This window comes from Neofelis nebulosa, chromosome 2 (assembly GCF_028018385.1).
Source record: "Neofelis nebulosa isolate mNeoNeb1 chromosome 2, mNeoNeb1.pri, whole genome shotgun sequence".
NCBI lineage: Eukaryota > Metazoa > Chordata > Mammalia > Carnivora > Felidae > Neofelis > Neofelis nebulosa.
Window position 1 is genome coordinate 39,218,783 of NC_080783.1, and position 27,678 is coordinate 39,246,460.

General features: G+C 40.8%; 1 protein-coding gene across 6 annotated transcripts in view; it reads left to right on the forward strand.

Moving 5' to 3' along the window:
- Nucleotides 1-27,678, forward strand: part of HECW2 (HECT, C2 and WW domain containing E3 ubiquitin protein ligase 2) — a 376,253-nt gene that overhangs the window by 236,758 nt on the left and 111,817 nt on the right. For all 6 annotated transcript variants that reach the window (XM_058710579.1, XM_058710563.1, XM_058710589.1 and 3 more), the window contains 8 exons: nt 576-745; nt 3,400-3,542; nt 8,175-8,275; nt 8,703-10,061; nt 11,080-11,175; nt 21,478-21,628; nt 22,319-22,422; nt 23,145-23,269. In XM_058710579.1, the coding sequence (XP_058566562.1) occupies nt 576-745; nt 3,400-3,542; nt 8,175-8,275; nt 8,703-10,061; nt 11,080-11,175; nt 21,478-21,628; nt 22,319-22,422; nt 23,145-23,269 (2,249 nt within the window). The remainder of the gene's footprint in view (nt 1-575; nt 746-3,399; nt 3,543-8,174; nt 8,276-8,702; nt 10,062-11,079; nt 11,176-21,477; nt 21,629-22,318; nt 22,423-23,144; nt 23,270-27,678) is intronic.

The following is a 27,678-nucleotide window of genomic DNA, read 5'->3' on the forward strand; positions in this document are numbered from 1 at the left end:
AAGTTACTAACCAGTAGACTCACAATTATTTAATACAGCAGGTAGCATTCAACTTTTAGAAATATTTCTCGCTTTCTTTTCCCCCTAATATTCATTACATTTGTGGAATATATAACATTTTAAATGTGGTACAACTGAATGTGTGCTCTGAAGTTTCACCCCCAATTAAACATAGGTCTATAATTTCATTATATGTATGTAGAAGAGATTTAATTTTTCTCTCATGAAAGAACATATTAACATTCTTTTTTTTAAAAATAAACTGTTTCCTAAGAATTTCTCTCAAGATACTGTGTGAAATGCTGGTTGCCAAACCACATAGCAAAATGGTGGTGAAGACGCACGTTAGAATCAAAATGGTTCCCAGGAAGTCAGTTTAGGTGCATAAGGTGATGGTAAATGTTTGGCTTCATTTATTCAGCCTGTCAAGAGACTCCCCCTTTGCTGGAATTATTCATAACTCACTTGTCCTTACTTATCTCAGTGATCATAGTGTGAATAACTTTGTTATTGTTTTACTGTTGTTTACCCCCCTCTCCCTTTCTCTCCCTCCCTCCCCCTCTCTTTCTTTCAAGATCTTAGAGCAGTTGGGCTAAAGAAAGGGATGTTCTTCAATCCTGATCCTTATCTTAAGATGTCCATTCAGCCAGGGAAGAAGAGCAGTTTCCCCACCTGTGCCCACCATGGGCAGGAAAGAAGGTCTACTATCATCAGTAACACCACTAATCCAATTTGGCACCGAGAGGTAAGATGATCCTCAGGGATCTTCTAGTTGACAGGAATTTGGCCAAGTTCATCTCTCTTATGTGTACTGTTGAGCTGTTTATGAGCATGGGCAAGATGGCTAAGATATCTCGGGATTCTGTTAGGAAGAGTGTAGGAGGAGAATGAGACAGTCCCTTGTAGCCAGGGCCAGGAATAGGGCAAAGCAGGTGAGGTCCTTGATCTCGGGTGCATGACTGAAGGGAGCCAGAAGACTCAATAATCAAAATTAAGATTTTAGTGAAATATTTTAAAAAATGAAAATCAGTGCAAAAAATTCATGATGAACAGATATTAAAATTTTAAGTAAGGACAGGTTCAATAACATTGACTTGCAGAGCCATATTCGAGCCTGAAGCAGAAGGAAAAGTCAGTAACACTGATCCTGTTTTTATTTAAAATTTTTATGTTTTTACACCCAAAACTAATGTAACACTGTATGTTAACTAACTGGAATTAAAATAAAAACTTGTAAAGCCCCCCCCCCCCCAAGTTTTCTATATTTTGTTCTAGTTATGTATTCAGTACAGATTAGAGGAATTTCTCTCCCTATGGGCTTTGGCAAATGTTTTTTGGATTTCTAGATTTTGGTTAATTAAGCCATTCAAGGTAGTTGTCATCCCGAGGGAAGCCAGATCGTTGATGTGTTGGTGATAGATACTTTGGTATCTATACTTTGGTGATAGATACTTTGACGTTCCTTCCAGCCACATTATGCTACCAGTCATCTTAGCGCACCACATCAGTGAAATCAAGCAAAGCGTTTTCTCATTAGAACTAGGGAAAATCAAGGAGTGAACAGAGATATTGTTTCTCATCTAATGAGCAAAGCATGAACTCTGCCACCATTTCTCAGAGATCTAAGACATGTTTCACATACTGGTGTTAGAGTGTTTCTAGGTAAACCTTTATTGGCGTAGGAGTTGCATAGTTAATCAGATCATTCCCTAGTGTTTAATGACAATATGTTCTAACTTTGTAGAAATATTTCCATGGGGAGGGAGATGATTCGGGGATCTAAAACCAGTTGGAAAAAAGGTACTGCTCTTTGAGACTTGCCAGCACAGCAAGATGTTTCTCCTGAGAAGTTCTTATAGTTACTTAAATGGATTAAATATTACGTGTTTTCTTACACCTGGTTTAAAAAAACTGCTTATGATCTCCACATAGTAAAAAATTCTTAAAGGCACACGACTTAATTTAACATATGTAGAAGCCTAGAAGACATAGCATGTATCTCACTATGAGCTTTAGAAGGCACATAGTGGATTTGGTAATGATATTGGCAATAACTTTCTTTTCCTAACATTTTATATTTACAAAATTCTTAAATTTTGTGTGCATAATAAGGTCGCATAAGGGATGAGATCATCATCCATCCATTTTGACGGTTAAGAAACTGAAGCTTGAAGTGTTTATGTAACTTAGCTGTTCAGAGGCAGAAGCAGTGCTTAAACTTTGCTCTCTTATTCTAAGCAAGTGCTTTTTCCATGAAGCAAATTACTAGATGACATGGCCCTTTGGGGAACTTCAACTGTTATGACTAGATAAACTTAGTAGTGCCTAAGTATAAAGCTGGCTGGAACCTTTCACATCACTGTGGTTGAATGGATAATATCAGGAATGGGATGAAACGATTCTGGTTAGATTCCCGGCTTCATCACTTATCCGGAGATCCTCGTCCTTAAGAAGAAAATTTTATCTGAGGCACCTGGGTGACACAGTTGATTAAGCGTCTCTTGATTTCAGGTCAGGTCATGATCTCACAGTTTGTGAGATCGAGGCCTGCATAGATCCCTGCCTGGGATTCTCCCTCTCCCTCTCTCCCTCTGCCCCTTCCCTCTTGCCATGCTCTCTCTCTCTCTCCCAAAACAAACAAACAAACAAACAAACATTAAAAAAAAGAAAAAGAAAATGTTATCTTTCTAAAGATAACATGAAGGTAATGTATGTGAAAGTCTTTGTAAACGAATAAAGCTCTTTATTTTAGATTCTTATTAATAACTAGTCTGATTTTCTCCAATGGCATTGCTAAGTAAAACAACAAAACTTATGTTAGCTTCATATTTTTATTTTTCTGTCTCAAAAGAAATGACCCTGTGTGCCTTTTATATTAAGTAATTTCCCTTTAAGCATCGTTTTATTTTCATATTTGTCAAGAGAAACCACAGTATTCTGTAGATGTTCCTACTTTAGCCACTAAGTGAAAGATATTTTAACCTATGCTGTATAATTTCAAAATACCATGGGATTAAGAATTAAAATTGCTGTTAATCAACTGCAGTGGTTAATGTGAAACTGTCCAATAACAGGATATTAAATTTCAAAGAATTGAGATACAGTAAGTATAGTAAGTGCTAAAATTGTATTGTGCAGTTTAATATTTGCTAAGGTCTCCTAAAACTGTTGAACCAGGATCCTAAGCTTCTTTTGTGACAGGTCCTTAACTGAGGCCTTGTAATCACTGTGAATGCTGATCATTCACTCAGAATGACAATGGTTGTAGATATTTCTAGCAATGTGGACTCTGGGTGTCATTAGGATTTGAGAGATCCCATTTTCTAAGTAATAATAAAATGATATAATTTCGTATTTGTCTTCCTTTTGAATCACCACGTTATCTGTTTTTATTTTCAGAAATATTCCTTTTTTGCGCTTCTTACTGATGTCTTGGAAATTGAAATTAAAGACAAATTTGCCAAGAGCCGTCCTATCATCAAGCGTTTTCTGGGGAAACTAACCATTCCAGTCCAGAGGTTGCTGGAGCGGCAAGCCATTGGGTAATCAGCCCCCACTTGGAGGGATCTTGTTGAGATTAGTTTGCATAGAGGTGACTGAAATGAAACTTTGTAGTCCTAGGACTTATCTTAGTGATAAGAAGTGGTAAGGTAATTATTTTAAAATTAAAGTGTTCGTATACTCATTAAACTGTGTGGGACAAAAGGCTCTGTTTTCATTATATACCTTTTTTTTGTTTGTTTCTGTTTATTGTATCTGTCTTTTCCAAGATATGCTTACCATTAGCATGTCAGTGTCAGATGTCATAGTACTCAATTGTTTTTGAGGATATTGAAATCTTGCGGTAAAAGCTTCTCCCCAGAGCCAGATTCCAGCGTCAGGTCGACAGCTCCTTTATCCTAATTAATCCCATCCAGACAACTCGTTATTCCTGAAAAACAAAACCACCTTGTTTCAGGGCCATTTAAAACAAGACCTTGACTCACGGGAGATATTATAGTAGAGCTCCTACCTGCACGTTCACTCAGGCAACTAAAGTTTACTCACTGAGAGAATTTAAAAATGTGATTTCATGTCTGTTTTCTTTCTATGAGCTTTTTGTAAACTGTGACTAAAGTAGTTAAGAAATCATAACATCGCTTATCATAAATGGTAGGTATATTTTTGCTTGGTAGTTTCCAACAAACTCAGTAACACTGCTGCTCCGAGGTAGCACTCAGGGTACTTTTCTTGTATCTTTTTCATCGTAGGCAACGTTGTGAACATACCGCAACAGTAACAGTGGTAGTGGTGATGGGGCATCTTGTTTTGTATCTTTTTCACTGTCAGAACATGAACAAATGGTAGTGGCAGTAACAGTAGCAGCAGCAGCAGACTATAAGTAGTAGCAGCAGAAGTAAAAAATAAAAGTAAACAGCATAAGAAGATGCCGAGAGCTTATTCTGTGTCAAGGGTTAAAGACGTTCCTCATTCCTCGCATCAGTCCCCGTAATCTTCTCAACAGCTCTGGGAGGTAAATAATGTGATTACACCCATTTCAGAGATGAGGAATGTGAGGCTAGCAAGCAAGAGGCAGAACTGGGATACGAGTTCAGATCCGTCTGCTCTAGATCCTGGCAGCGCCCTAAGGACGGGCAGCAGTGTGATATTATTCCAGCTAACTAAGGAAGGCTGGTCATTCACATTCACTCTGTAACAAATGAACTGTTCTGTTTCGGCAAGTCATAATTTACTTGGGCATTAGTTTCCTCATCTGAAAAATACAGTGTTGCGATCAGTGGATCTCAAAGGCCCCTTCAAAATCTGAAACTAAGAGATTCTAATGGATTGTAATTCTCTGGCCATCAGAGACCATGAAATGTGTGGTTGAGCCAGGACACATGAAGTAGAAATATTACACTGAAATCTTAGCAGCCTGATTTATCTGATAAAAGCTAGGAAATCACAATTATTGCTTCTGGTAGAGATACTATACTTGAGGAAGTTTTTTAAAAGTTATTTTTAGGATTTCTAGAAAGTGAAAGATTTTAGACAGTCAGAATTAACTAGGGTAAATACAGTATATCTGTCATTTAATGTATATAATTATAATCATATAATTTATATCTCACGCTTGCTAAAAGTATGAATTTATGTACACCAGTAAGAATGATCAAGGCAAAATAAAACCTTTTCAGTGCATGAAACTGTTGTTGACTTGTTGGCTTTTCATTTCAGCTTTTAAACAACTGGACACTTAGAGAACTGCCAGTCATGAATTTATGTGCACTGGAAGGAAGTCCAGCATGAATTTGTAAAATATTGGAATTAAGAAATGTTTCTGTATAAGTGTATTTAAAGCATTGCCTGATACAGATACTTGGGGATTTGCTTTATTAGATAAGAATGACACTACATACTAGTATATCAGCTATTAACACCTAAATGTGTATTCCTGATCTGATGATTGCCTTCCATCAAGTGATTAATTCATCTTGAAAAGTGCTGGGTTCTCATTACTTATATGTTTGGTAGATTGCAATCCTCTGAGGTAGTTGAGGTTTTACAGAATGTGGTTTGTAGAATGAGATAGAATCCTTACTAAGTGTCTATTTTGAAGGCATTTGTTTGAATGTAGCATTTTACAGGGTGGCCTGCGTTTTGTCCAAAATGCAGATCACTTTGCCATGCTTTGTCAACCCCTCTGATTACATTAGAAAGAGAATGTCTCAAGTAGTGAGAGTACTTTGGCACTTATTCTTTGCAATTATGTATCATAATGATATATAATATATTGCTCACAACAGTATATCACAGGAAGAGACAGGATGAGTCAGGTAAGACCGGGTAAGAACGAGAAAGCAGGTGACTCTTCCGACAGGCACTCAGCAAGGGACGAAACCCTTGACTCGGAATCTCCCAGGAGGGAAGATTTCCTGTATTTATAGGTTGAATAGTTGAATTGAGTTATCTTGCCAGTTTGGTAAATAAACAGTACTAACGCTTGTTAAAATTCTTCTTTCCAAGTAAAGAGTCTCATTTGTTAATTAATTTATTCAACAAATATGTGTGTATGCATATTTAGTGTCTTCTAAATGTTAAGCACTGTGTTTGGTATCGGGGATATGTCAGTGAGCAAAACAGATGGATGCAGTTCTTTTCTTACAATTCCTACTAAACACTTATTTCCTCGCTAAAATCCATCACTTTTATAAATCTTCATCATCAACCTCAATACCTTAATTTTACTGGCTGAGGAGGAGAAGAGGAGGGTCAATTTATTTTTAACAAAGAAATGAAGATTTTATTTTTGCCAGGACTTAATGCCCAAAGAGATGGGTGAGGAACCACAGTGTTAAAGGCAGGTCTGTGTAATGTGCTGCTAGATTCATGCATCAGTGGGCAAAGATCAAGAACCTCTGTGTGTTAGGTGCTATCTAAATACTGGGAAGTCAGTGATAAGAGAAAGAAAGAGACGCCCCTGCTATTATGCAGATTACAATCATTATATAACGTTATTTGAACACTCTAATGTAAAAGTAACGTAACCATGTCTAGTAGTAAGAAATGCCTGTGTATCCCTTTGCAGAATTTTTTGTAAATACCAGTTGAAGCAGGAAAAGCATTATAAAAGCAGGCACGTTTCGATGAACCATGAGTAAATTATGTCATTAAAATGCATGCTCCTGAAAGCAGCCTAGAACCACTGGGAATATGTAAAGTGAGATGGTAGTATGATGACTACAGAGCAGGGGCTTCTGTGTCAGATGAATCTGTGATCTCATCCTGGGTCTGTCGTCATTACTAGTCTGGCCTCGGACAAGTCACTTACCCTCCCCACGCCTTGGTTTCCTGTTCTAGAAAACAGAGCCAGCACCTGCCTCACGCGGTTCCTGAGAGATGGTATATGCACAGCCCTTAGCTGAGTGTGCCTGGCACACATCATGCACTCAAAGTGGGAAACCAAAGTGTCAGTTGAGAAAGAAAATATGACAATGTTTCTAGGGAAGAAAAGCAAAAGAAAGAAGAAAAGGAAATCATCTTACAGTTTTAAGAAATTCTCATGAAGTCAAAAGACTAACAGCTGAAGTGGGGTTTTATAGTAGCCTGTGCTCTTTTAAATGGATGACATCCATTTGGAATTGTGCCAAGAAGGTAGAGACGAACAAACAAAATAGTTACATACATTCATAACAAATGGCAGACCAGAGGCTCTAAACTGTACGGTGGTGCAGGTATTAGGTAGAGGCATTGTTTTCCTTCTGAAGTTGCCAGTAGAGGGCAGTGTGAGAGCAGAGATGGCGTGATTTGGTATCCCTTTGATTATTTTCCTTAATTAAGAATACATCAGATTCAGAATGAAAGTTGCTTCCTACAAGGTAATGATGTAATTGCATTTGACTTTGATCAAACAAATGCAGAATTACAAAAGATTTGACACCTCCATCCTTAAGGAGGCTGGTAGCTGGAGCGGGGGGGGGGGGGGGGGGCAAGATGGGCCCTGGTGTGGTTCCCTCGAGTACGCCTCTTAGTGAGGCAGCAAGATGCCACCACAGCAGCCCATCTAGCTTCTCTACTGGCATCACTCACAGCGCACACTGGGAATCAGTTGATAGCCAGGCCCCCCCAGTGTGAGGGCCAGCCACTCCAGCCCCCTTGCTCTACAGGTAAGGAAGGGAGGTTCAGCGGCCCCCTTGCCTCCCACAGCTGGAGCAGCTGTCAGAGGCAGCCGCTTCTCCCCCCGCTGTCTCCTGACTTCAAGTACAGTAGCATGGTGCCCTCCGTGCCGCTATGTGATGGTCCTTCCCTGTTGTGTGCTTGTAGGATCGGTTTCTTCCAATTGTGCTAAATGCTAAGGATCCAGGCCCTCTGTGCCATTATACCTGAGTCAGAAAATACCAAAAACCGTAGACCTTTCACAGCTCCTTGATGACCTTCAAAATATGCTTTTCTTGGTCACTGTTAGCAGGGATGTGATACTGTATTGCATTTTCTGCTTACAGAGTTCTTTTCATCCTGGAGTTTATAAGTATTCCCTTGTGCCAATGAATCGTATTACATTGGACTATCTATACCGTGCCTTTGAGCCTTTTATTTTCTTTTGAGTCTGAAAGTTTTAAGAGAAATGTGTAAGATTTAGGGGTGGCCTGCTGAAGGAGGTGAAGGCTGACACCAGTGTATTTCTCCTCTTACAGGGATCAGATGCTCAGCTACAACCTTGGCCGAAGGCTTCCTGCTGACCACGTGAGTGGGTACCTCCAGTTTAAAGTGGAGGTTACATCTTCTGTGCATGAAGGTGAGATGTCTGGATGAGTACACCGCTGTACCAAAAACTGTTCAGTCTTACTCAGTTGTCAGTTTGCATGTGAATAGAGTTGAATTTGTGTCCTGTTCTGAAAATAAGATAGCTTTTGAATGATTCCTGCCAAAGTTTTCCAAGCAGATATGAAAGCTTGTTTATCAAAAAATATCTCTTAGGTTTATGCCTGCATTTGGAAACCAGGCTATAGAATTTCTAGTAATAGTGAACATATAGAATTCCTGTGTCAAAGTGACCAACTCATTTAGTCGTGAGTGGCTAATCTTAGCAAGTCAGTAATACCGTAAAGAGACCTTAATGGGATGATTGAATTCGTTGAACTGATTGGTGGTAAAGGAATAGGACATTAAAAGTTTATTTGTTATTACCACTTTGTTTTCATCAATGCCGTTTTCCCCTTCAGATGCTTCTCCAGAAGCTGTTGGCACAATACTTGGAGTCAATACTGTGAATGGAGACCTAGGAAGCCCTTCTGACGAGGAGGACGTGCCGGGGGGCCATCATGACAGCACGCTTTGCTCTAATGGGCCAGTTTCTGAGGACAGTGCTGCTGATGGGACCCCCAAGCATTCTTTCAGGACTAGCTCTACTCTGGAAATAGACTCAGAGGAATTAACCTCTACTTCTTCAAGGACCTCACCTCCCCGAGGACGTCAGGATTCGCTCAATGATTACTTAGATGCTATTGAACACAATGGCCATTCCAGGCCAGGCACGACTACCTGCTCGGAGAGGTCCATGGGAGCCTCTCCAAAACTAAGGAGTAGTTTTCCCACCGACACGAGGCTCAACGCAATGCTTCATATCGACTCAGATGAAGAGGACCACGAGTTCCAGCAAGACCTGGGATATCCGTCTTCCTTGGAGGAGGAAGGAGGGCTAATAATGTTCAGCAGAGCGTCAAGAGCTGATGACGTGAGCCTGACATCGCAGACCAAGCCAGAAGACGACCCAGTGGAGATTGAGGAAGCCTCCACAAATGAGGCTGCTTCCTTTGAGGATAAGCCAGAACATCTTCCCGAGCTTGCAGAGGGCTCCTTACCCTCGGGCCCCGTCCCAGATGAAAGTGAAGGTGGCCCAGAGTCTCAACCAAGCACTGAGCAGGGCAGCACTGAAGTGTGTGGCTCTCAAGAGGTGGATCAGCCCACGAGCGGGGCAGACACAGGGACTTCCGACACGTCGGGAGGAAGCCGCAGGGCCATCAGTGAGACCGAGTCCCTGGATCAGGGGTCTGAGCCTTCCCAGGTGTCCTCTGAAACAGAGCCCAGTGACCCTGCCAGGACAGAGAGCGTGAGCGAGGCCAGCACCAGGCCGGAAGGCGAGAGTGACCTGGAGGGCGCCGACAGCTCCTGCAATGAGAGCGTTACCACGCAGCTGTCCTCAGTGGACACGCGGTGCTCGTCTCTTGAGAGCGCACGGTTTCCCGAAACCCCAGCCTTTTCTTCTCAGGAGGAGGAAGATGGAGCCTGTGTAGCAGAGCCCAGCAGCAGTGGCCTCGCTGAAGGGTCACAGGATTCCATACGTACTCCCAGTTCTTTACCTGTGGTGCAGGTGTCCGCTGGAGAGGAGGAAGGGGCAGGGGCAGACTCAGCCCCTTTACCTAACCAGGAGGAGGTCGGGGAGGTCTGGCAGCGGAGGGGGAGCTTGGAAGGAGCTGCTGCTGCTGCTGCTGCTGAGAGCCAGCCCCAGGAAGAAGGGGATGCCGGGGATGCCCACGGGGCTTGTGAAGGGGCCACTGCCCAGGAGGAGGGCGCCACCGGAGGTAGGATGTAAAAGACAGTACGGCTCTTGGCTCAAGCATACTGCTTAAAGAGAAGTTTTGTCCCTCGATGTAAATTATACTCACATGTTCTCTGAGTTCTTCACCTTGGGGTTCAACAGTTAGCTTTTTTTTTTTTTTTAATGGATCTTCTCTTTTTAAATTAAGAGGCTTGTGAAATAGCAATCTTCAGATTTTAATCATGAATCTCCAGTGGGACCTGAGGTTGTAGACACAAAACCAAACAGGCAAGTAGCTTTCACATCAGTGTAATCTGCAGGAGTTTGCAGGAACATCGTAAGTCACTCTTCTTTATATAAAACCTTCAAAACAGAACTTCATATGTACTTTGCATCAAGTGTAATATTTTTGACTTCTGCAGTATGGAAAAAGTGAACTAAGTTAGGTGATGTGTTCGGACACTTGAAGAAAAGGCTATTTTTAGTATCTCAGGATGCCAATTCACACATAAAATTTGTATTATGTCTCAATGTGGCTTGGTAGAATGTTTCCTTTGAAATGTTCTATTATAGATGTATCAGAAAGGCTGAGGATAATTTCAAATGCCTAAATAGCATAGAATCAGAAATAGGAATGATTTATTTATTCTGTAATTTATTTTTCTACCTAAATTATCCCCTTCTCCTCCTCCTCTTTTCCTTTTATTTGTGTTTTTGTTTCCTTCATTATCTTGTGGCCATTATGTGACCCTAAAGCATTAGTGCATGAGCGGGTCCAGCCAGGGTGGAAAAAGGTGGGGGAGGGAAGGGATAGGTGCAGAGGGACATTTCTCTAGAAGACCCTCTTCTGCCTAAGCATTCATCTCCTCTTCTCTTCTTTTGTTTCTGGGTCCTCATATGGAAAATGAGAGACCCTAAGGAAAGAAAAGAGACTAGCTCCAAGATTTATGTTAGGTGGTTTTTGTTTGTTTGTTTGGTTGGGTTTTGTTTTTTTTTTACAAGACTGTTTTGATACTAAAGAGGAAAACAATACCCAAGTGCATTTTTCTCTTTAATCCTAGGTTCTCAAGCCAATGGCCACCAGCCATTGAGATCACTGCCTTCAGTACGCCAGGATGTTAGCCGATACCAGAGGGTGGACGAGGCTCTTCCCCCAAGTGAGCGCCTGTGAACTAAGGGGTTCACCTTGATCAGAGGGTGCAAGGATGGTGGGCAGATCCTTTCCACAGAACCTAAAAGATGGAAACCCACTCCCTGAGAGGAAGGGACCTTGGGGCTGCCACTTGACATAGCAGATGTAGTCTGGAAAGTGCTAAGCTGGTGACTCCTCTCTGGCACTGTTCTGCTGAACGAGCGGGCAGCTGGGGGAAAAGTAAATACTGTAATGCCCACAGAGTAAATATTGTAATTGGGGAAACAGATCCAGATATTTGGGACAATTGGGTTTATAATAGAAACTTTTTAAAATTATGCCTAATGGCAGCAAGAATTTTCAGTTAGTAGACAAATGGGTACAATCTCTTAGCAAAGCCTCACTCTATGGAATATACTTCTCTCTACTTAACAGCATTTTAAATCATTAAATACAGGGCTCTGATTTTTTCCTTGGGGATATGCAGGGAACTATTCATAATTTCAGAAATTGGTCTACCATTTATTTGGCACGTGACAATTACTGGGGATTTGAAATATATGTTATTTCTTTCACTTTCATTTTTCACTTTGAAGGAGGGATGGCTGAGAATGAGGGATTCTGGGAAATAGTTATGCAACCTATATCCAAAGGTTAGAGTGATATGGCCAGTCATAATCTGGACATAATTTAAACTCTGTTATAAAGTGATATTGCTCTGTAAGAGCAAGCATTTTGATGAACAGTAACAAAGCTCAGTAAATACTGCTTGTAGGAACGTACTGGAGTATATATCTTTCTGCCTTATTGCTTTTCCTTCTTATTCACCCTCTCTACTCTCCCATCTTATATGTGACATAGCAAGAAGCTGATGCCCTTGGCTTTCAGTATTTTAAAAGTGGTGGGGCAGAAAGGTGGAGATGCAGGAGTATGCATTTATAGAGTTAAAATGCTGAGTGCTTTGTTTTGAGGAGTGTTAACAAAAAAGCTGAATGGTACTATGATAATAGGCCAAAATATTGGCTTGATCCTTTGGAAATTCTGTTACGTACAGTTCCTTCCCTTGTTCATATATTTCAATAATTGAGGGTGGTTACTTATAGGAAGTGTGTATTTTAAGCAACTTTTAAAAATAGACCAAGGGATTAATTAACCATTGTATCATTTTAAGCAGATGGGAGAACAAAAATATCCTTATTGCTTGCCCTTGGAGAAAAGATTAGAGGCAGAAAAGGAAAGTATTCCTCAGAGATGCTTCGATATAATAGGAAAAAATGAATTGGGAACATGAGGAGAGAATTCTGGAGAGCTTTCTTTATATGTGTATGTGGATTGATAGTAAGTCATTCGAATTTTAGAGGCATTGCATCACATCAGGGTATAGATAAATGGCATCTTCCTGGCCACATCTAATTGCTCTGAATTTTGTTGAACCATAATTTTGGTTTTCAGATTATAACTAATAAAGACAGGTACTTTCCCGCTGAAATTATGACCACTGTTTGTGGTATTTCAATGCACTTATTTAAGTACTGATATTTGCATTACACAGAACGTATTTTAGGATTAATAAAAAACAACTGGCAGTTTATTTTAATAGGTTGTTATCTCCCACAGCAAAGAAGGAATTTAATAGTATATCTAATTTAATGAATGACTGATGAAGAGGAGAAAAATTCTTTTTTTTTTAAGTTTATTTATTTATTTTGAGACAGACAGTGTACAAGGAGGGGCAGAGAGAGAGGGAGAGAGAGAGAGAATCCCAAGCAGGCTTTGCACTGTCAGCCCAAGGAGCCCGATGCTGGGCTCGAACTAACGAACCCGTGAGACCATGACTTGAGCCGAAACCAAGAGTTGGGTGTTTAACCAATGGAGCCACTCGGGCACCCCAGAGGAGAAAACTTTTTAATTCCTCTTATGCAACTTGCAAATACCGGGGTTTATATTATCAAGGAGAGGTTACAGATTACGGTCAGAGCATGCCTGATTACTGTCCCCACACTGAGCATGCCTGATTACTGTCCCCACACTGTTTTGCCCTCTCCTACTCCTGTGTCTGTCTCTTCTTTAGTTTATTTAATCACGTGGCTGCCCTGCTAGTTGTCTATCCCCAACCTAGTCAGTTCTCTGCCTTCCTTTCCTAACCAGGTGACTCTACTACAGCCTCTGACTTTGAGCTATGGCATTCCATATTCCACACTGTCATGTGTATTCTGCCTTCATGCAGCATCTCCCAGGAGGCTCAGCTAAGGGGCACCTGCTTGGAGTGTACAGATGAGTCCATTCCTTAAATGACCTGGCTGGGTTATTTTAAGGCTAAGAGTTGTATTTAAAAAAAAAAAAAGTTTGTTTATTTGAGAGAGAGAGAGTCAGAGAAAGAGAGGGGAGAGAGAATCCCAAGCAAGCTCTGCAGTGTCAGTGCAGAGCCCAACGGGGCTCAATCTCATGAACCGTGAGATCATGACCTGAGCTGAAATCAAGAGTCAGATGCTTAACTGACTGAGCCACCCAGGTGCCCCTTAGAATTGTACTTTTAACACTATTAATTATAATACTTCAAACTTGCATGGTGCTTTACAGTTTACAGAGCACTTTTACATGGTTGTTAAATTTTTATTCTTTGTTACATTTTTGTGGGGTAGGTCAAGTGGATCAATGGGTAGAAATTGGCTAAAATGAGTCTTTCATTTTATAGATGGAGAAACTGAAGCCCAGATAAATGAAGTAACTTGTTTAAGATCCCATACTAGTAAAAGTTGGGGCAGTCTTAAGCCTTCCTTCTCTATTAGATATTCTGATCTAAGATTAGACTGTTGTGTGGGTTGATGAGTATAAATTCTGAAAGTTTACTTAGCAGCAAAGGTAGTGGCTTATATTGTGGTATGTTATCTATCAGGTGCAAACAACATCTTAAATCAGAGGCTTTGGAGGTTTCACTGAATCTTTATTATATTGTAGTGTTTTGAGGCCAGACCTAGGAAGGCTCAAAAAGTGCTCAATTTTCTCTCTTTTTGCCCCAGCTAATCAACTGACTAGCTGATTTATTTTGAGAGAGAGAACTCAGCAGGACTCTTACCTAGGAGCCCCTGAAGTGTAAGAAAATCGGTTGTAGTGACCATACGAGCATAGCCCAGACAGGTTTGCTCTGTTAAGCATCTGTATCAGACTCAGAAGCACTTTTTCTTCCTCCCAGCCAGGTAGGGCCAGCTACTGACACATTGTGTCTTAGACTTTGATACCCCCCTCACCCCCATTATTGATTTTTTATTTTCCTAATTGTTTTTGTTATTTGAGCTTACTTTCACCTTAAAAATACTTATGTATTACCATATGGCGAGGAAACCACCCAGCAAACTTGTGCTTCTCTCTGAAGATTTACAAACTCAGCTAGGGGAATTCAGTGGTGTCCCTTGCTGTACTGCTTCCCTGTTACAGCTGATCACGTGGTGGTCTATGCATCAGTGTTATAACTTAGTCTCTGAACATCTCTTTGAGCTCTTCTTATGGACGGCAGTTCTCCTGGCTTTTCTGCTGCTTCTTCCAGTCTTATTCCTCCTGTCTCAGGATCGGGGAACTCGATCTTTGTCTTGGACTGACAAAGGCTGCACAGCTGTAACGATGTTCGACCAGTTGTTTTCACAGCCTTACCCTTGCTTTAGGCCATGGATCCTGCGATAGGACCTTGTGGACTGGGTAACTCTAACCTCTGACTGACAGATGGTCTAATGGTCCCTACAACGTCCTAAGAACCACCCCCTCCCGCCCCCACAGCGTCCTAAGGGCAGCTTGGCAGTACGGAGAGCCTTTGGCTTAAATCTGAATATGCACTGAGCACTAAGAATGTGCTTATCTTCTTCTGAGGTGATTGATGGTGCTGGCAGCTGGAGGCAGTTCAGGCTGAAGCCCACCAGAACATCATCAGCAAGACGAATCTTGGTCATTTTAGCATTAACATAAGCGGAAAGAAAAAAGAATGGCCCGCTTAGCCCCTTCTGAAAAACGATTTTATTTTTCCTCCTGGGTCCAATATAATTGTCACTTAATCCCTTGCTGCACTGGGGACAATAAAGAACTATCGAGTAAGTGTTTTCCCTCTAAAAGGGTAGGAATAGGATTAGATACAAGATGAACAGTCTGGATTAACAGATGAACAGTCAGACTCTTGTAGGATCCCAGGATTATTGCCATGTTGTTAGGATTAGTGTATTATTTAGGTGGTGGCTTCCAATGGGCAGGTCTGGAAGAACGCAGGAGAATGTTTATCATTCTTTGGGGTTGTGCACTTTCATTATTAAAGCATCCTTTGACATGAAGGTTTAAAAAGACAGCAGTGACTCTGAAAGGTATAATTAATCTCACTTTCTACTATGTTCAAGGCTAGATGCTCTTATTTTCTAAAGCTTAAAAGTTAGTTTTATGAGAGGAGAATTGATGTTTTTTTTTTTTATTAAAAAAAATTTTTTTTTTCTTGATGTTTTTATTTATTTTGGAAGGAGACAGAAACAGAACATGAGCGGGGGAGAAGCAGAGAGAGAGGAAGACACAGAATCTGAAGCAGGCTGCAGGCTCTAAGCGGGCAGCACAGGGCCCGACACGGGGCTCGAACTCACGAACTGTGAGATCATGACCTGAGCTGAAGTTGGACACTTAACTGACTGAGCCACCCAGGCACCCCAAGAATTGATGCTTTTAATCTAAAAGCTACTTTCTTTAAAAATTTACGCACCATATTAAGGCCCACCATATGCATTTGTTTGAGAGATTTATAAAAACTTTTTGTTCAAACATAGTGTACACACAGAAAAGAGCACATTCTCCCTGCTGAATTCTCCCAAACTGAGGGCATGTGTGCACTGGATGCCATGTCACTGGCACCCAGAAGTCTCTTTGTGCCCCCTTCCGATTACTGACCCCCACTCCTGAAGGGGAAGTGAACCTTCCATGCTGGCCCTCAAGTCACAGAGATGTTAACTTGCTTTTGTACTTGGTACAAACGGTTACCTCCTTGAGTGTCAAAATAAGGAAAAACTAATCTTTTAAATTTTTTTTTTTTTCAACGTTTTTTATTTATTTTTGGGACAGAGAGAGACATAGCATGAATGGGGGAGGGGCAGAGAGAGAGGGAGACACAGAACCGGAAACAGGCTCCAGGCTCTGAGCCATCAGCCCAGAGCCTGACGCGGGGCTCGAACTCACGGACCGCGAGATCGTGACCTGGCTGAAGTCGGACGCTTAACCGACTGCGCCACCCAGGCGCCCCGGAAAAACTAATCTTTTAAACGTTGTTGTCCAACATCTATCGCAAAGCTTAATTTTTTCCTCAGAAGTACCTTTAGTTCGTTATAACCTCATTATCCCATCATTTGGTGGAGATACCATGGTGGTTATAATTTCTTATAGTTGATTTATACATTTACTTCACAATGTTCAGGTTCTTCATCTTTCTTTCTTGTTTTTAATGTTTATTTATTTTGAGAGAGAGCACAAGCATGAGTGGGGAAGGGGGCAGAGAGAGGGAGAGAGATTCCCAAGCAGGCTCCATGCTATCAGCGCAGAACCCAATGCCGGGTTCGAACCCACAAACCGTGAGATCATGACCTGAGCCTAAATCAAGAGTCGGATGCTTAACTGACTGAGCCCCTCAGGTTCTTCATCTTTCTAAACCCAGTTACAACTAATTCCAGGCCTACTCATGATTCTCTCACCCCCTTGGTTCTTGTGGTTCACAAGTCCCCTGAAATGTCATTCTATCTAGTCATTGATCTTCTTGCCGATCTCAGTGCTCTCTGAGATGTGTTCCTTTCTTCACCTCATTGCCAGCTGGACAGATAGTCCACTGGGGGCCAAGGTCTAGTGTGAAGGGACTGAGAAAGAAGCATTTTGAGATGAGGAGGGATCGAAGGGATGACCCCTGCTTCCTTCCCACATATGCTGATTATGAAAGTTGAAAATGTGTAAGACCTTCCTTGTTCTACCTCCCTCTGGTGCCCTGCTGAGGGATTAATGCTGCGACAGTAGCCTTTGGTATATACTTTGACACACTTTCTAACTCTGACTTCCCCTTATTGTGCACCTATTTAAAGGGGGCACAGGGCATCTGTGAGTCCACTTCCTCCTGGATTCCAGTTCAGAATATTTAGGCTGAAGTTTAGTTTCTTGTAAGCCTGCACTTCATGACCTCTTAGAAATTTAGCATGAGCTCCATGGGTTTATCTGGTAAATTAGTTGCTTTAAATTCTTAGAAATTTATGTCCGTGTTCCTCAAATTTTAGTGCGTCTAGAAGTCACTTGGGGAGGTTCTCAAAAATGTAGATAAGTGAGTCCTAGCTTCAGATAGTCTGGTTTTACAGACCTGAGGTTTGTCCTGGGAATCTGCATTTATATTGGTCCTCAAAGTGATTCTGACACGTGCTGTCAGAGTCCCAAACTTTGAGAAACGTTTCTGTAGATAACAGTTTTCAAACTCTTTCACTGAAGCACTTTATGAAAATGAAGTCTTATGTGGAAGACCAGTAGGCACAACAGATAATACGGGGGGGCTGCAATGGCTAACATGGTGTTGGCAGATAGTTCTGGAGCCCCAACACTCAGCATCCCAAAGCCCCTGGCTTTCTAAGGCTAAATTAATTAGAGTTTAGTTTGCAAATTCTGGCCTAGACATAAGATGTTGACAGGTTCTTACTGAACCTAATGTAGAAAAATGGGTGTCGTTTTGAAGATTCTTAGAATTTTAGAACTGAAAGAGACCTTAGCAATGTATAATTCTGCCCTCTAATTTTTCAGGTAAAGAAACTGTGGTTCACAGAGGTGTAATGAGTTGTTGAAGGTGTCGTAGCAAAAGTGTGACAAAGCCATGGCCAGAAACCCCAGGCCTTCTTCCTGATTTGGTGCACTACATATACACACATCTCGGTACACTGTTCTCAGGCTCATGGCGCACTGATGATATACCCCATTGTACATTGTGGCAAGACAAGGAAGTAAATGCCAAGTTCCCAGTCTTCTAATCCTGCCTGTCTGATTTTATCATGATCTCTGAAAAAAAAACTTTGATGTTGGGCAATGAGTTCTTAATATGGTTGCTTGTACCCAGAACAAATCAGGTCCAATATAAAAATTTATAAGATGTAAAATAACCATACCCACCTCTCTCCTTTGATAGATACAATAGAGAGCTCATCTTTATGGAGGCTCTTCTACTGTCTTTTTCTCAATGGTAGGGTATTGACCACTTGGGTAAGAATGGATTTTTGTACTTCCTGAACAGGTCAAAGACCTAACATCCTTTCTCAATCCAATGCCAAGTGTCCATTTGAAATCAGGAAGACAACATTACTCTTTATGGGAACTTAAGTAACAACGTCAATTTAAAGCTATGACATTTGTGGGTGCCTGGGTGGCTCAGTTGGTTAAGTGTTCAACTTCGGCTCAGGTCATGGTCTTGTGGTTTGTGAGTTCGAGCCCCGTATCAGGCCCTCTGCTGTCAGCATAGATCCTGCTTCGGATCCTCTATCCCCCTCTTTCTCTGCCCCTCCCCTGCTCTCTCTCTCTCTCTGTCTCTCTCAAAATAAAATAGACATTTAAGACATGACATTTGGTAGGGATAGTCTGTCTTTTTTAATTAATTAGATTTTTTTTATGTTTTAAGTTTACTTATTTATTTTGAGAGAGAGAACATGAGCAGGAAGGGTGAAGAGAGAGGAAGAGAGAGAGAATCCCAAGCAGTCTCTGCACTGTCAGTGTGAGGAGACTGATGCGGGGCTTGATCTCATGAACCCATGAGATCAAGAGCCAAAATCAAGAGTTGGATGCTTCACTGACTAAGCCACTCAGGCACCCCAGTAGGGGTAGTCTTAATATACATCCAACATCCCGTGTTCTTAGAAAGCACATTTTTGGACTTCTTTTTCTTATTCTTCTCATTGCACACAGAGATATCTTTGTTGAAATACATCAAGGTTATTCCTGGACTTTGTGGAAAGCGAACACAAGAACCATTCTTTGTTATGGTTTCATGTTCTTTAAATTACTCGTCCATTCATTTCATGCTGTGTGCAAGGTATGGTGGTAAATATACTTGGAGATTCCCCACCCCACCTCCACTGTGCTGCCCATGTGACCTCATAGAGACCACATTCAGTGGGGTAAATTCTTGTCTAGTTTGCTCAAGGAAAAAGTTCTGTGTTTGAAGATAATTTTTTTTTTTACTTTCTTCTGTCAGAAAATGGAAAGTATGGAACAATGTTTTCTTTTCTGCCTGAACTGCCAGAAAACCAAAATTTAGAGCCAAATTTTAGTTATACGCTTATCTTGGGAGTTTGGCAGCACCTCTCTTTCTACTTCCTTTAGTTGGTTTCTGTTCTGTTTTTATCCCTCGTTGACCGATTCTCCATTTTTAAAATTGGAAGCTAACTGCAAACAATTTTGGGAGAAGGAATGGCCATTTGTTTTCTTGTGCATTTGGTTTGCGTAGAATATGTGCTTGAATTACCCTGGCTCTAATGAGATGGCATAATTGCTTCTCAAGATCTTTGAGATGGGAAATATGCAAAGAGCAGAGCAAAACAATGGAATAGATCAAAGGGTTTTGGAGAATCATTCCTGAAAAGGCTCTAATGTAGTAACCATTTGTCAGTTTATGGCAGGCTGATCATGAGGTCATTTTGAAATGTCCTATTGATGGGATTGCAGCTGGGGCCAAAGAATTCAGATTTGGCCGGCTGGTTCGTTGTGAGTCTGCGTTACCTTGGAGCATGAGTGGCACTGAATTTGTTTGTCTCTCTGATGCTTTTTCTCAGCGCAATTTTTCTTTCTCCTGCCATTTGTTATAAATTACCACGTGCTAGGAACAACAAGAACAGATCTTTCCACCTCCCACTGAGGCAGCCCGCAGTGATTGTCTGGTGCTGGCATTCAGGTCTTTCCAACCCTGAGAACTTTGTTGGAATCCTCACTCTGTTCACCTCCAGAGTAAATACCGGAGGAGGTCAGGAGCAGGCATGCCTTCCTACTAGTCTCCAGGATTAGACCCATGGTATCTGTTGATAAGCTATGTGATGACATGGGGAGTTTTGAAATAATTGAGCTGCTAAGGAAAAAGTTGCATATTAATTTCAAAAAATATTTTACGCAGAAATGGAAATGTGTAAAGAACTTTGCTGGTTAAAGAATAGATTTCTGCTGTTTTCACATACTGCTATATAAAATCGCACTTTCCAACTACAATCCATTTCAGACTTGTGCCTTTTGAAAAGATCAGCTCATGCTTTGTGTATTTTAATAGAATGGCCTTTTAGAGAGCCACAGAGGAGGTATGTCTGGCTCTGCTTTCTCTGTTTTTGTGTAACATGCACTTAGGTGTTTGTTTACAAAGATGAACACAATCAATGAGATTGCTTAAACAGAAAATTAAATAGTGTTTTAAAACACTGTATTTATTTGAGGTTGGAGGCAAGTAATTACCCTGCTCTGAAAATGTGTTCATCTTTGGGAAAACGCAAATGGGAACTTGTAGGTAATGATGCTATTTGATGCCTGGGCTAGCATCATTTTCTTTTGAAGACTACATGTACCAAAATTTTATGTAAATATGCACTTGGAAGGTTCTAGCTATGATTCTTTCATCTACGCTGGAAAAAAAAAAGGAAATCCATTTTTGGTGAAAATGATCGTCAATACCAATTTCAATGCAAATACCTGAAGTCTTTGCAGTAGACCAACTACTTGTATTTTTATTTTTACTTATTTTTTAAAGGTTTATTTATTTATTTTTGAGAGAGACAGAGAGAGAGAGAGAGAGAGAGAGACAGAGACAGAGAGACAGAGAGAGAGAGAGAGAGAGAGAGCACGAATGTGCTAGCAGGGAAGGGGTATAGAGAAAGGGAGAGAGAGAATCCCAAGCAGGCTCCATGTTGTCAGCACAGAGCACTATGATCTCATGACTGAGAGATCATGACCTGAGCCAAAATCAAGAGTTGGATGCTTAACCAACTGGGCCTGCCCCCTACTTGTATTTTTAAAATGCTGGCAGTTATACATGAAGATGAGCATTGTGGGCAGATCTGGAAGGATTCTCTACATTCAGAAACTCTTTAAAGGGTTGGTATTACACCCCCCCACACACACACACACACACAAACAGTATGTTTACTAACTGATCACAATAGATCATGAAGTGGACTGGGGGAAGTGCCTGATTATACAGTGAGGTATATGTTATTAGCCACAATTTATAGCATGTCAGGGAAAACACATGCTGAAATTAATGACCCACGTTAATGGCCTCAGGTCCTCTTCTAACCAGCCTTGGTGCATTCCTGCTATTTAGATTGGGAAGCACGCATTGACAGCCACGGCAGGATCTTCTACGTGGACCACGTAAACAGAACCACCACGTGGCAGCGACCAACAGCTCCTCCCGCCCCTCAGGTGCTGCAAAGATCAAACTCCATACAGCAAATGGAGCAGCTGAACCGGCGGTGAGGATGCACATTTTCACTATGACTGTTAGTGGGTGGTTGGGCTTATTTTTACGTGGGCCCAAGTAGAAAACATGGTTGTCTCTCTTTCATCTTTGCGTGCCCTGTCATTAAGATGTAGCTGGTACCTCTTTTGATTTAGAGACTTTCTTGAATTTATCTTGGTTAAAAAAATAATAACTATATGCATATACCACTTGTTTTCTTGTAGAAAAGAAAGTAATGATGATGCTTTGAATCATCCCAAGGCATTAGTTTTTAGCAAAACAGAGCACATACATATATAATTGAAGCCAAATATCTTTCTAAATATCTAGAATCTCCATTCATCATGCGTCTTTATTATTAAGCTTTTTAAATGTTGTTCTTTTTTTGAGAACTAATTGCTATGAAGTATAAAAAGTTCTTTTCTTTAACAATATAAGAATTTAGTTTTCTTTGGTTAAGGGCCACAATTTTTTTTTAAGTTTTATTATTTTGTTAGGAAAATGTTCCACAAACAACAGACAGAAGAAATTCAATGCATTGTAATTTACTTTTAAACAACAGATGGCCCAGAAGGTCAGGGAATGGAGGTTTGGGGAGGTAGGCCTGAGGCTGAGAAGATAGTGATGCCTTCTGGGCTCTGGGGGAATGGTTGAGCCTTCTTTTAGAGGCTGCCGTGATGTGATGGTAGGCTCATGATTTCAGATACCAGAGTATCCGCAGAACCATGACTAACGAGAGGCCTGAGGAAAATACCAATGCTATTGATGGGGCAGGAGAAGAAGCTGACTTTCACCCAGCCAGTGCAGGTAAAAGCCTTTAGAATTGTTTGCTTGTTTTTAAAGTTTGTTTATTTATTTTGAAAGAGAGAGAACATGGGCAGTGGAGGGGCAGAGAGAGAGAGAGAGAGGGAGAGAATCCCAAGCAGGCTCCATGCTGGCAGTGCAGAGCCTTACTTGGGGTTCAGTGCCATGATCCGTGAGATCATAAATTGAGCCGAAATCAAGGGTTAACCGACTGAGCCACACAGGTGCCCCTAGGTTGGTTTGGTTTGTAATCTCACAAAAGTAGAAAACAAATAATAAGGATTTCCAAGAAATGAGATTTTCCTTTTAGTGAACTTTTGTTCTTCAATAAGATCTGGTAATCAAATGCAAATGGCAGAATTCACCAGAGACCTCTTCTAATCCTTGACTTTTTGTTAGTGCTAAGAAAAGAACCACAAAACCAAATAGAATATAAATGACTTTAATCTCTGGATCTGTGGGATAGTGGAAAATGATTGAATCTGATCACTTAGAACATCTAAGGATGCATTAAAATGTTAGTAGTGGCTAGAAATGTTCAATTCTATTTTCGTCAGGTCTTATCTATGAATTTGCATCAAAGAAAAGAGTATTCAGAGAATTAAAATAATAGCAAATGATATAGGCATCCTTTGGTTCTTTTAAAACATAGATGGAAGTGAATAAGTATGTTTCCAGTACATGGAAAGGTTTCCCTAAAAGCCTTTGTGGTCTGCCCCATCTAGATTTCCGACGAGAGAACGTCCTGCCCCACTCTACCTCCAGATCCAGGCTCACGTTGCTGTTACAGTCCCCCCCTGTGAAGTTCCTCATCAGCCCAGAGTTCTTCACCGTGCTGCATTCTAACCCTGTGAGTATCAAACCTAAGAGTTTGTAATGGAAAAAGTCACTGGCCAAAGGAAATTATCCTCATATATGTGATAATGGTAAGAATGACAAGAGCTAATGCTTGCTGAGCACTAAGTGTGTTCCAAGGTCTGTATTAAGCACTATTTATGTTTTAACCCGTTTGGTCCAAAGAAACCTATGAGTTTGATAAAACTCTCATTTTTCCAGATAAAGAAACTGAGGCCCAGAGAGGTTAAATAACATTCCCGAGACACAGGCTTCCATCATGGGATGAATAAATCATGAGAATAAAAGCTAGAGATAGGAAATACAGCCAATGGTATTATAGTAGCATTGTATGGTGACAGATGATGGCTATACTTATGGTGAGCATAGTATAGAGAGTGGGTAAATCACTGTGTTGCCCACCTGAAATTAATGTAATATTGTGTGTCAACTATACTTTAAAAAAAAAACCAAACAAAAAAAAAAAACATTCCTAAAGTTATACACCTACTAAGTGGTATCATTGGGGTTAAAATGCCAGAGATACTAACTCTAGAGTCTATGCTCTTGATGACCACCTTATTTTGCCTGCAAAAATGTGACTAAATATCTGTGTATTGACAGCAGGCAGTGGTCAGGTCAGTCTTTGAGACTGTGATACATGTTCTCTGAAAGAGAAAATATAAACTTTATACATTGCTGTAATCTGAAAAATGAATCAATGCGTAGAGGAATGTTTTAAAGATATAAGAAGTTTGCATGGAAGTTCAGGGTTTTATTTTTGAGAGGGGGAGGCATGGTGATGTGTTTAGAATGAAGTAGATTTAAATTTTTGTCCTTTTACTCATGTGTCTATTGTTTAGAAACCCTACCTCTGTGATTTTGCTATGGGCCTAAAAATGTTAGTATCAGCTAAAAGAATAAATCTTTTGTTAACCAGAAGATTAAAAAAAAAACTTTAGTCCTTCAGCCTTTTAGTTATTGTTCTAAATAGAGAGAAATCACTATGACTCCCTCCTTTGCTTCTTTGCTTTCATTTCCTCAAGCCCTGAGTATTAACCAAAATTACCGCTTTTCCTGATCTTGATTCCTTAACCAAGAAACCCCTCACGTACATACCATCCCCTTGTTTAATTTTTCAGGACAACCAGTCTCTCTAATTCTGCCCACAATTATTTTGGAGTTAAACCTGGATTAGAAAGTTTTTATTTTGCTCAAAAAACATTAGGGGTGCCTGGGTGGCTCAGTCAGTGAAGCGTCCGACTTCGGCTCAGGTCATGATCTCACAGTTTGTGGGTTCGAGCCCCGCGTTGGGCTCTGTGCTGACAGCTTAGAGCCTGGAATGCTCTGGATTCTGTGTCTCCCTCTCTCTCTGCCCCTCCTTTGCAGACGTGCGCTCTCTCTCTCTCTCTCAAAAATAACTAAACATTAAAAAAATAAAAAAAAAAAAGCATTGACCTCCTAAAGAAACTAGAATATATAGGGTGACAGTGAAAATGTTGCACACTTATTTTTTGGTCATGCAGCATGATATTTGTCTAAAACATTTCTAGAAAAAAGAGAAGGGTTTGAAAATACTATATAAATTAAGCCAAAACTGTGTGTGTGTGTGTGTGTGTGTGTGTGTGTGTGTGTGTGTAGAATAAAAATTAGAATGTGAATAGGAAAGCATTTTGGTTAGAAATTGGTTGGTTAGAAAGGATTTCTTTGTGATGTGAATCTTGTATCACAGAATAAATAATGGATATTAGTTGGTAAAAATCGTGTAGAATGACCTTCTAGGTGGAAGATATGCATGAACAAAGATGGAAGTAAAAAATGTGTCTTATATGCATACTGAATTCTTTCAGTAATAAATATTACTGAAATAAATAAATAAATAAATTATTTATTATAAAATTTATTTATTATAAAATAAATAAATATTACTGAAAACATGATCTATGCTAGAAATTATGGCAGGTGCTGCAGATGCTGGGGAATAAAGTAAAGTTCTTTCCCCAGGGTGGACAGAGAGTAAGGGCAACTTTAGGAAGATGGCTGCAAAATGCCTCTCAGAAGAACTAGTTTTGAGTTAAGAGCTGAAAGATGAGAAACCATCAGTCATGGGAAAAGCCAGGGGAAGCTCATTTCAAGCAATTGAAGCAGTGAGCGCAGGGACACCAGAAAAGTGAGCAGACTGTACAGGGCTGCTGTGTCATGATAGAAATGGGGAATAGTGTGATATTAAGTCAGAAAGTTAGCAAGATCCAGATCGTGGATCATTCTGAGATCATGGGGAGCCATCATGCACTTAAACTAACACGCCCAATGTGGAAACTGTAACTCTGAAAGACAAGAGTGAAAGCAGGATGATGAGAATGAAGGCTCTTTCCTGGTCCAGGGAAAAGACAATGATGACTGGAGCCTTGGGCTTGGCATGGAACTGGAGAGAAGTGCATGGATTTGAAAAACATTCTGAAGGTAGAACCACTATGATGTGGTGAGGAATTGGTTGTCAGAGATGCGAAAAGGGAAGAAGCCAGAAATACTTTTAAGGCTTTGGTTTGGCCAAGTTGTTAATTATTTTGGATCATGGTGCTAGTGTAGCAATAAATAGCTCTAAATTTGACTAGGTAGCTCTTTATCTCTGCCAGGTGTTTAGGTGTAACATGGTGGGAAAAGGGGCATTATGTCACACATCTCAGAGGGCTGAGGGAAGATAGTAATTAGAGGAAGGTTTTCCTAGCTGCACATGGAGTGATTTAGAATGAGGGGAACAGTGGCCGTAGAAGTCCAGTTGGATATCCAGTTGACCCTTGAACAACACAGGGGTTAGAGTTGTCAACCCCACACACAGTTGAAAATCTGTGTTTTGACTCCCCAAAAACTTTACTAATAGCTATTTTTGACCAGAAGCCTTACTGATAAAATAAACCAGGCCATTAATAACACATTTCAAATGTATATTATTTACTGTATTCTTCCAATAAAGTAAGGTAGAGAACAGCAAATGCTATTTAAAAAATCTTAAGAGTGTTGTAAAAAATCCACATCTAAGTGGACTCACATAGTTCAGACCCAAGTTGTTCAGGGGTCAACTGTAATACCTTCATCATGGCATGAGTTGATAAGAGCCTGGACTAGGAGGTGAGGAAATAGAGAAGAACCATCCGACATGAGAGGAACCACAGGCAGAGAGTAGGCAAGATTTGGTGGAAAATAGATAGAAAAGAATTAGTGAACAATAAGAGGAAAGTAGGCATGGATGCTCATTAAGGGAATGGAAGAAGAAGAACACATGGAATTTAACACAACAGATTATACACCGTAGGAAAACCAGAGATTACAGGGCTGGGTAGAAGTCGGCATAGTTCGATCACCAGGACTATGGTCCAGAGGTGAGGTGGGTGAGGTCATCAGTGTGTTCATATATACTGATGTTAATGCATTTCTGTCTTATTTCATTAGCTTTGCTTTACAAGTATAAGCATCTGTCTGGTTCACTGATTATTACCTCCTGGTTTACAGGTTTAGCTTGGAGCAAAGAGGACTTGGGACAGGGGTGAGCAATGCATAGCATGCCAGCTGTTCTCAGGTTTCATGCAAGAGGGATTAGATTTACCATGCATTCAACTTAGCAGTAGTTTGTTGATTCCTTGTTACGTGTTGGGCACTATACCAAGTCCTAGAGATACAAAGATGACAGCAACTGTGGACCCAGGAGTCCCATACTTGGAAACACATCCCCATGCAATGAGCAGAGTTACGAGTGCCATAGTGGAAGGCTGCAGAAGTCTCCCTGCTAGAGTGAGTGATTCACTCAGGGCAAGGCGCATGGAAGGGTAATGAGTGGGTTTGCATTTGAGATATGTTTTAACAACTGAACAGGAACTTACCCTAGAAATGAGATGGGCCAGAGCACTTTTGGTAGAAGGAGCAGCATTTGCAAAGCAGAGGTTCCTGGAGTTGTAGAGCAGTGTTGATAATCATTATGGAAGTACCAGAACTAATACAGAAGTATAGCAGTTTGGCATTGCTGGTGTGTTAAGGGCATAGGACACTACTGAAAGACAGGTTTGAACCTGGCAAGGGAGGCAGAAGCCAGGTTACATGAACCTAAACTCATGTATGGGACAATTTTAGGAGATGGTAGGGGCTTTTACACAAGGAAGAATGGGCTCACATTTAGAATTGATACTGTAAAACAGTATCATGCTGTGGTGGGAAGAGCTTTAGACTTGAAGTCAGATAGCTCAAGTTTTCCTTTATTTGTTTGCCCTTTATGCATTCACTCAGCCAGTATGTATTAAATGCCTGTGACTTGCCTGGTACAGTCTGGACTGGGAATAGACTACTAACCAAGACAGAGTAGATTATAAATAACAAACTAGTGAACAAGAAAAGGCCATTCGAGTTATGCAGTGTGGCATGAGGTACAGTACA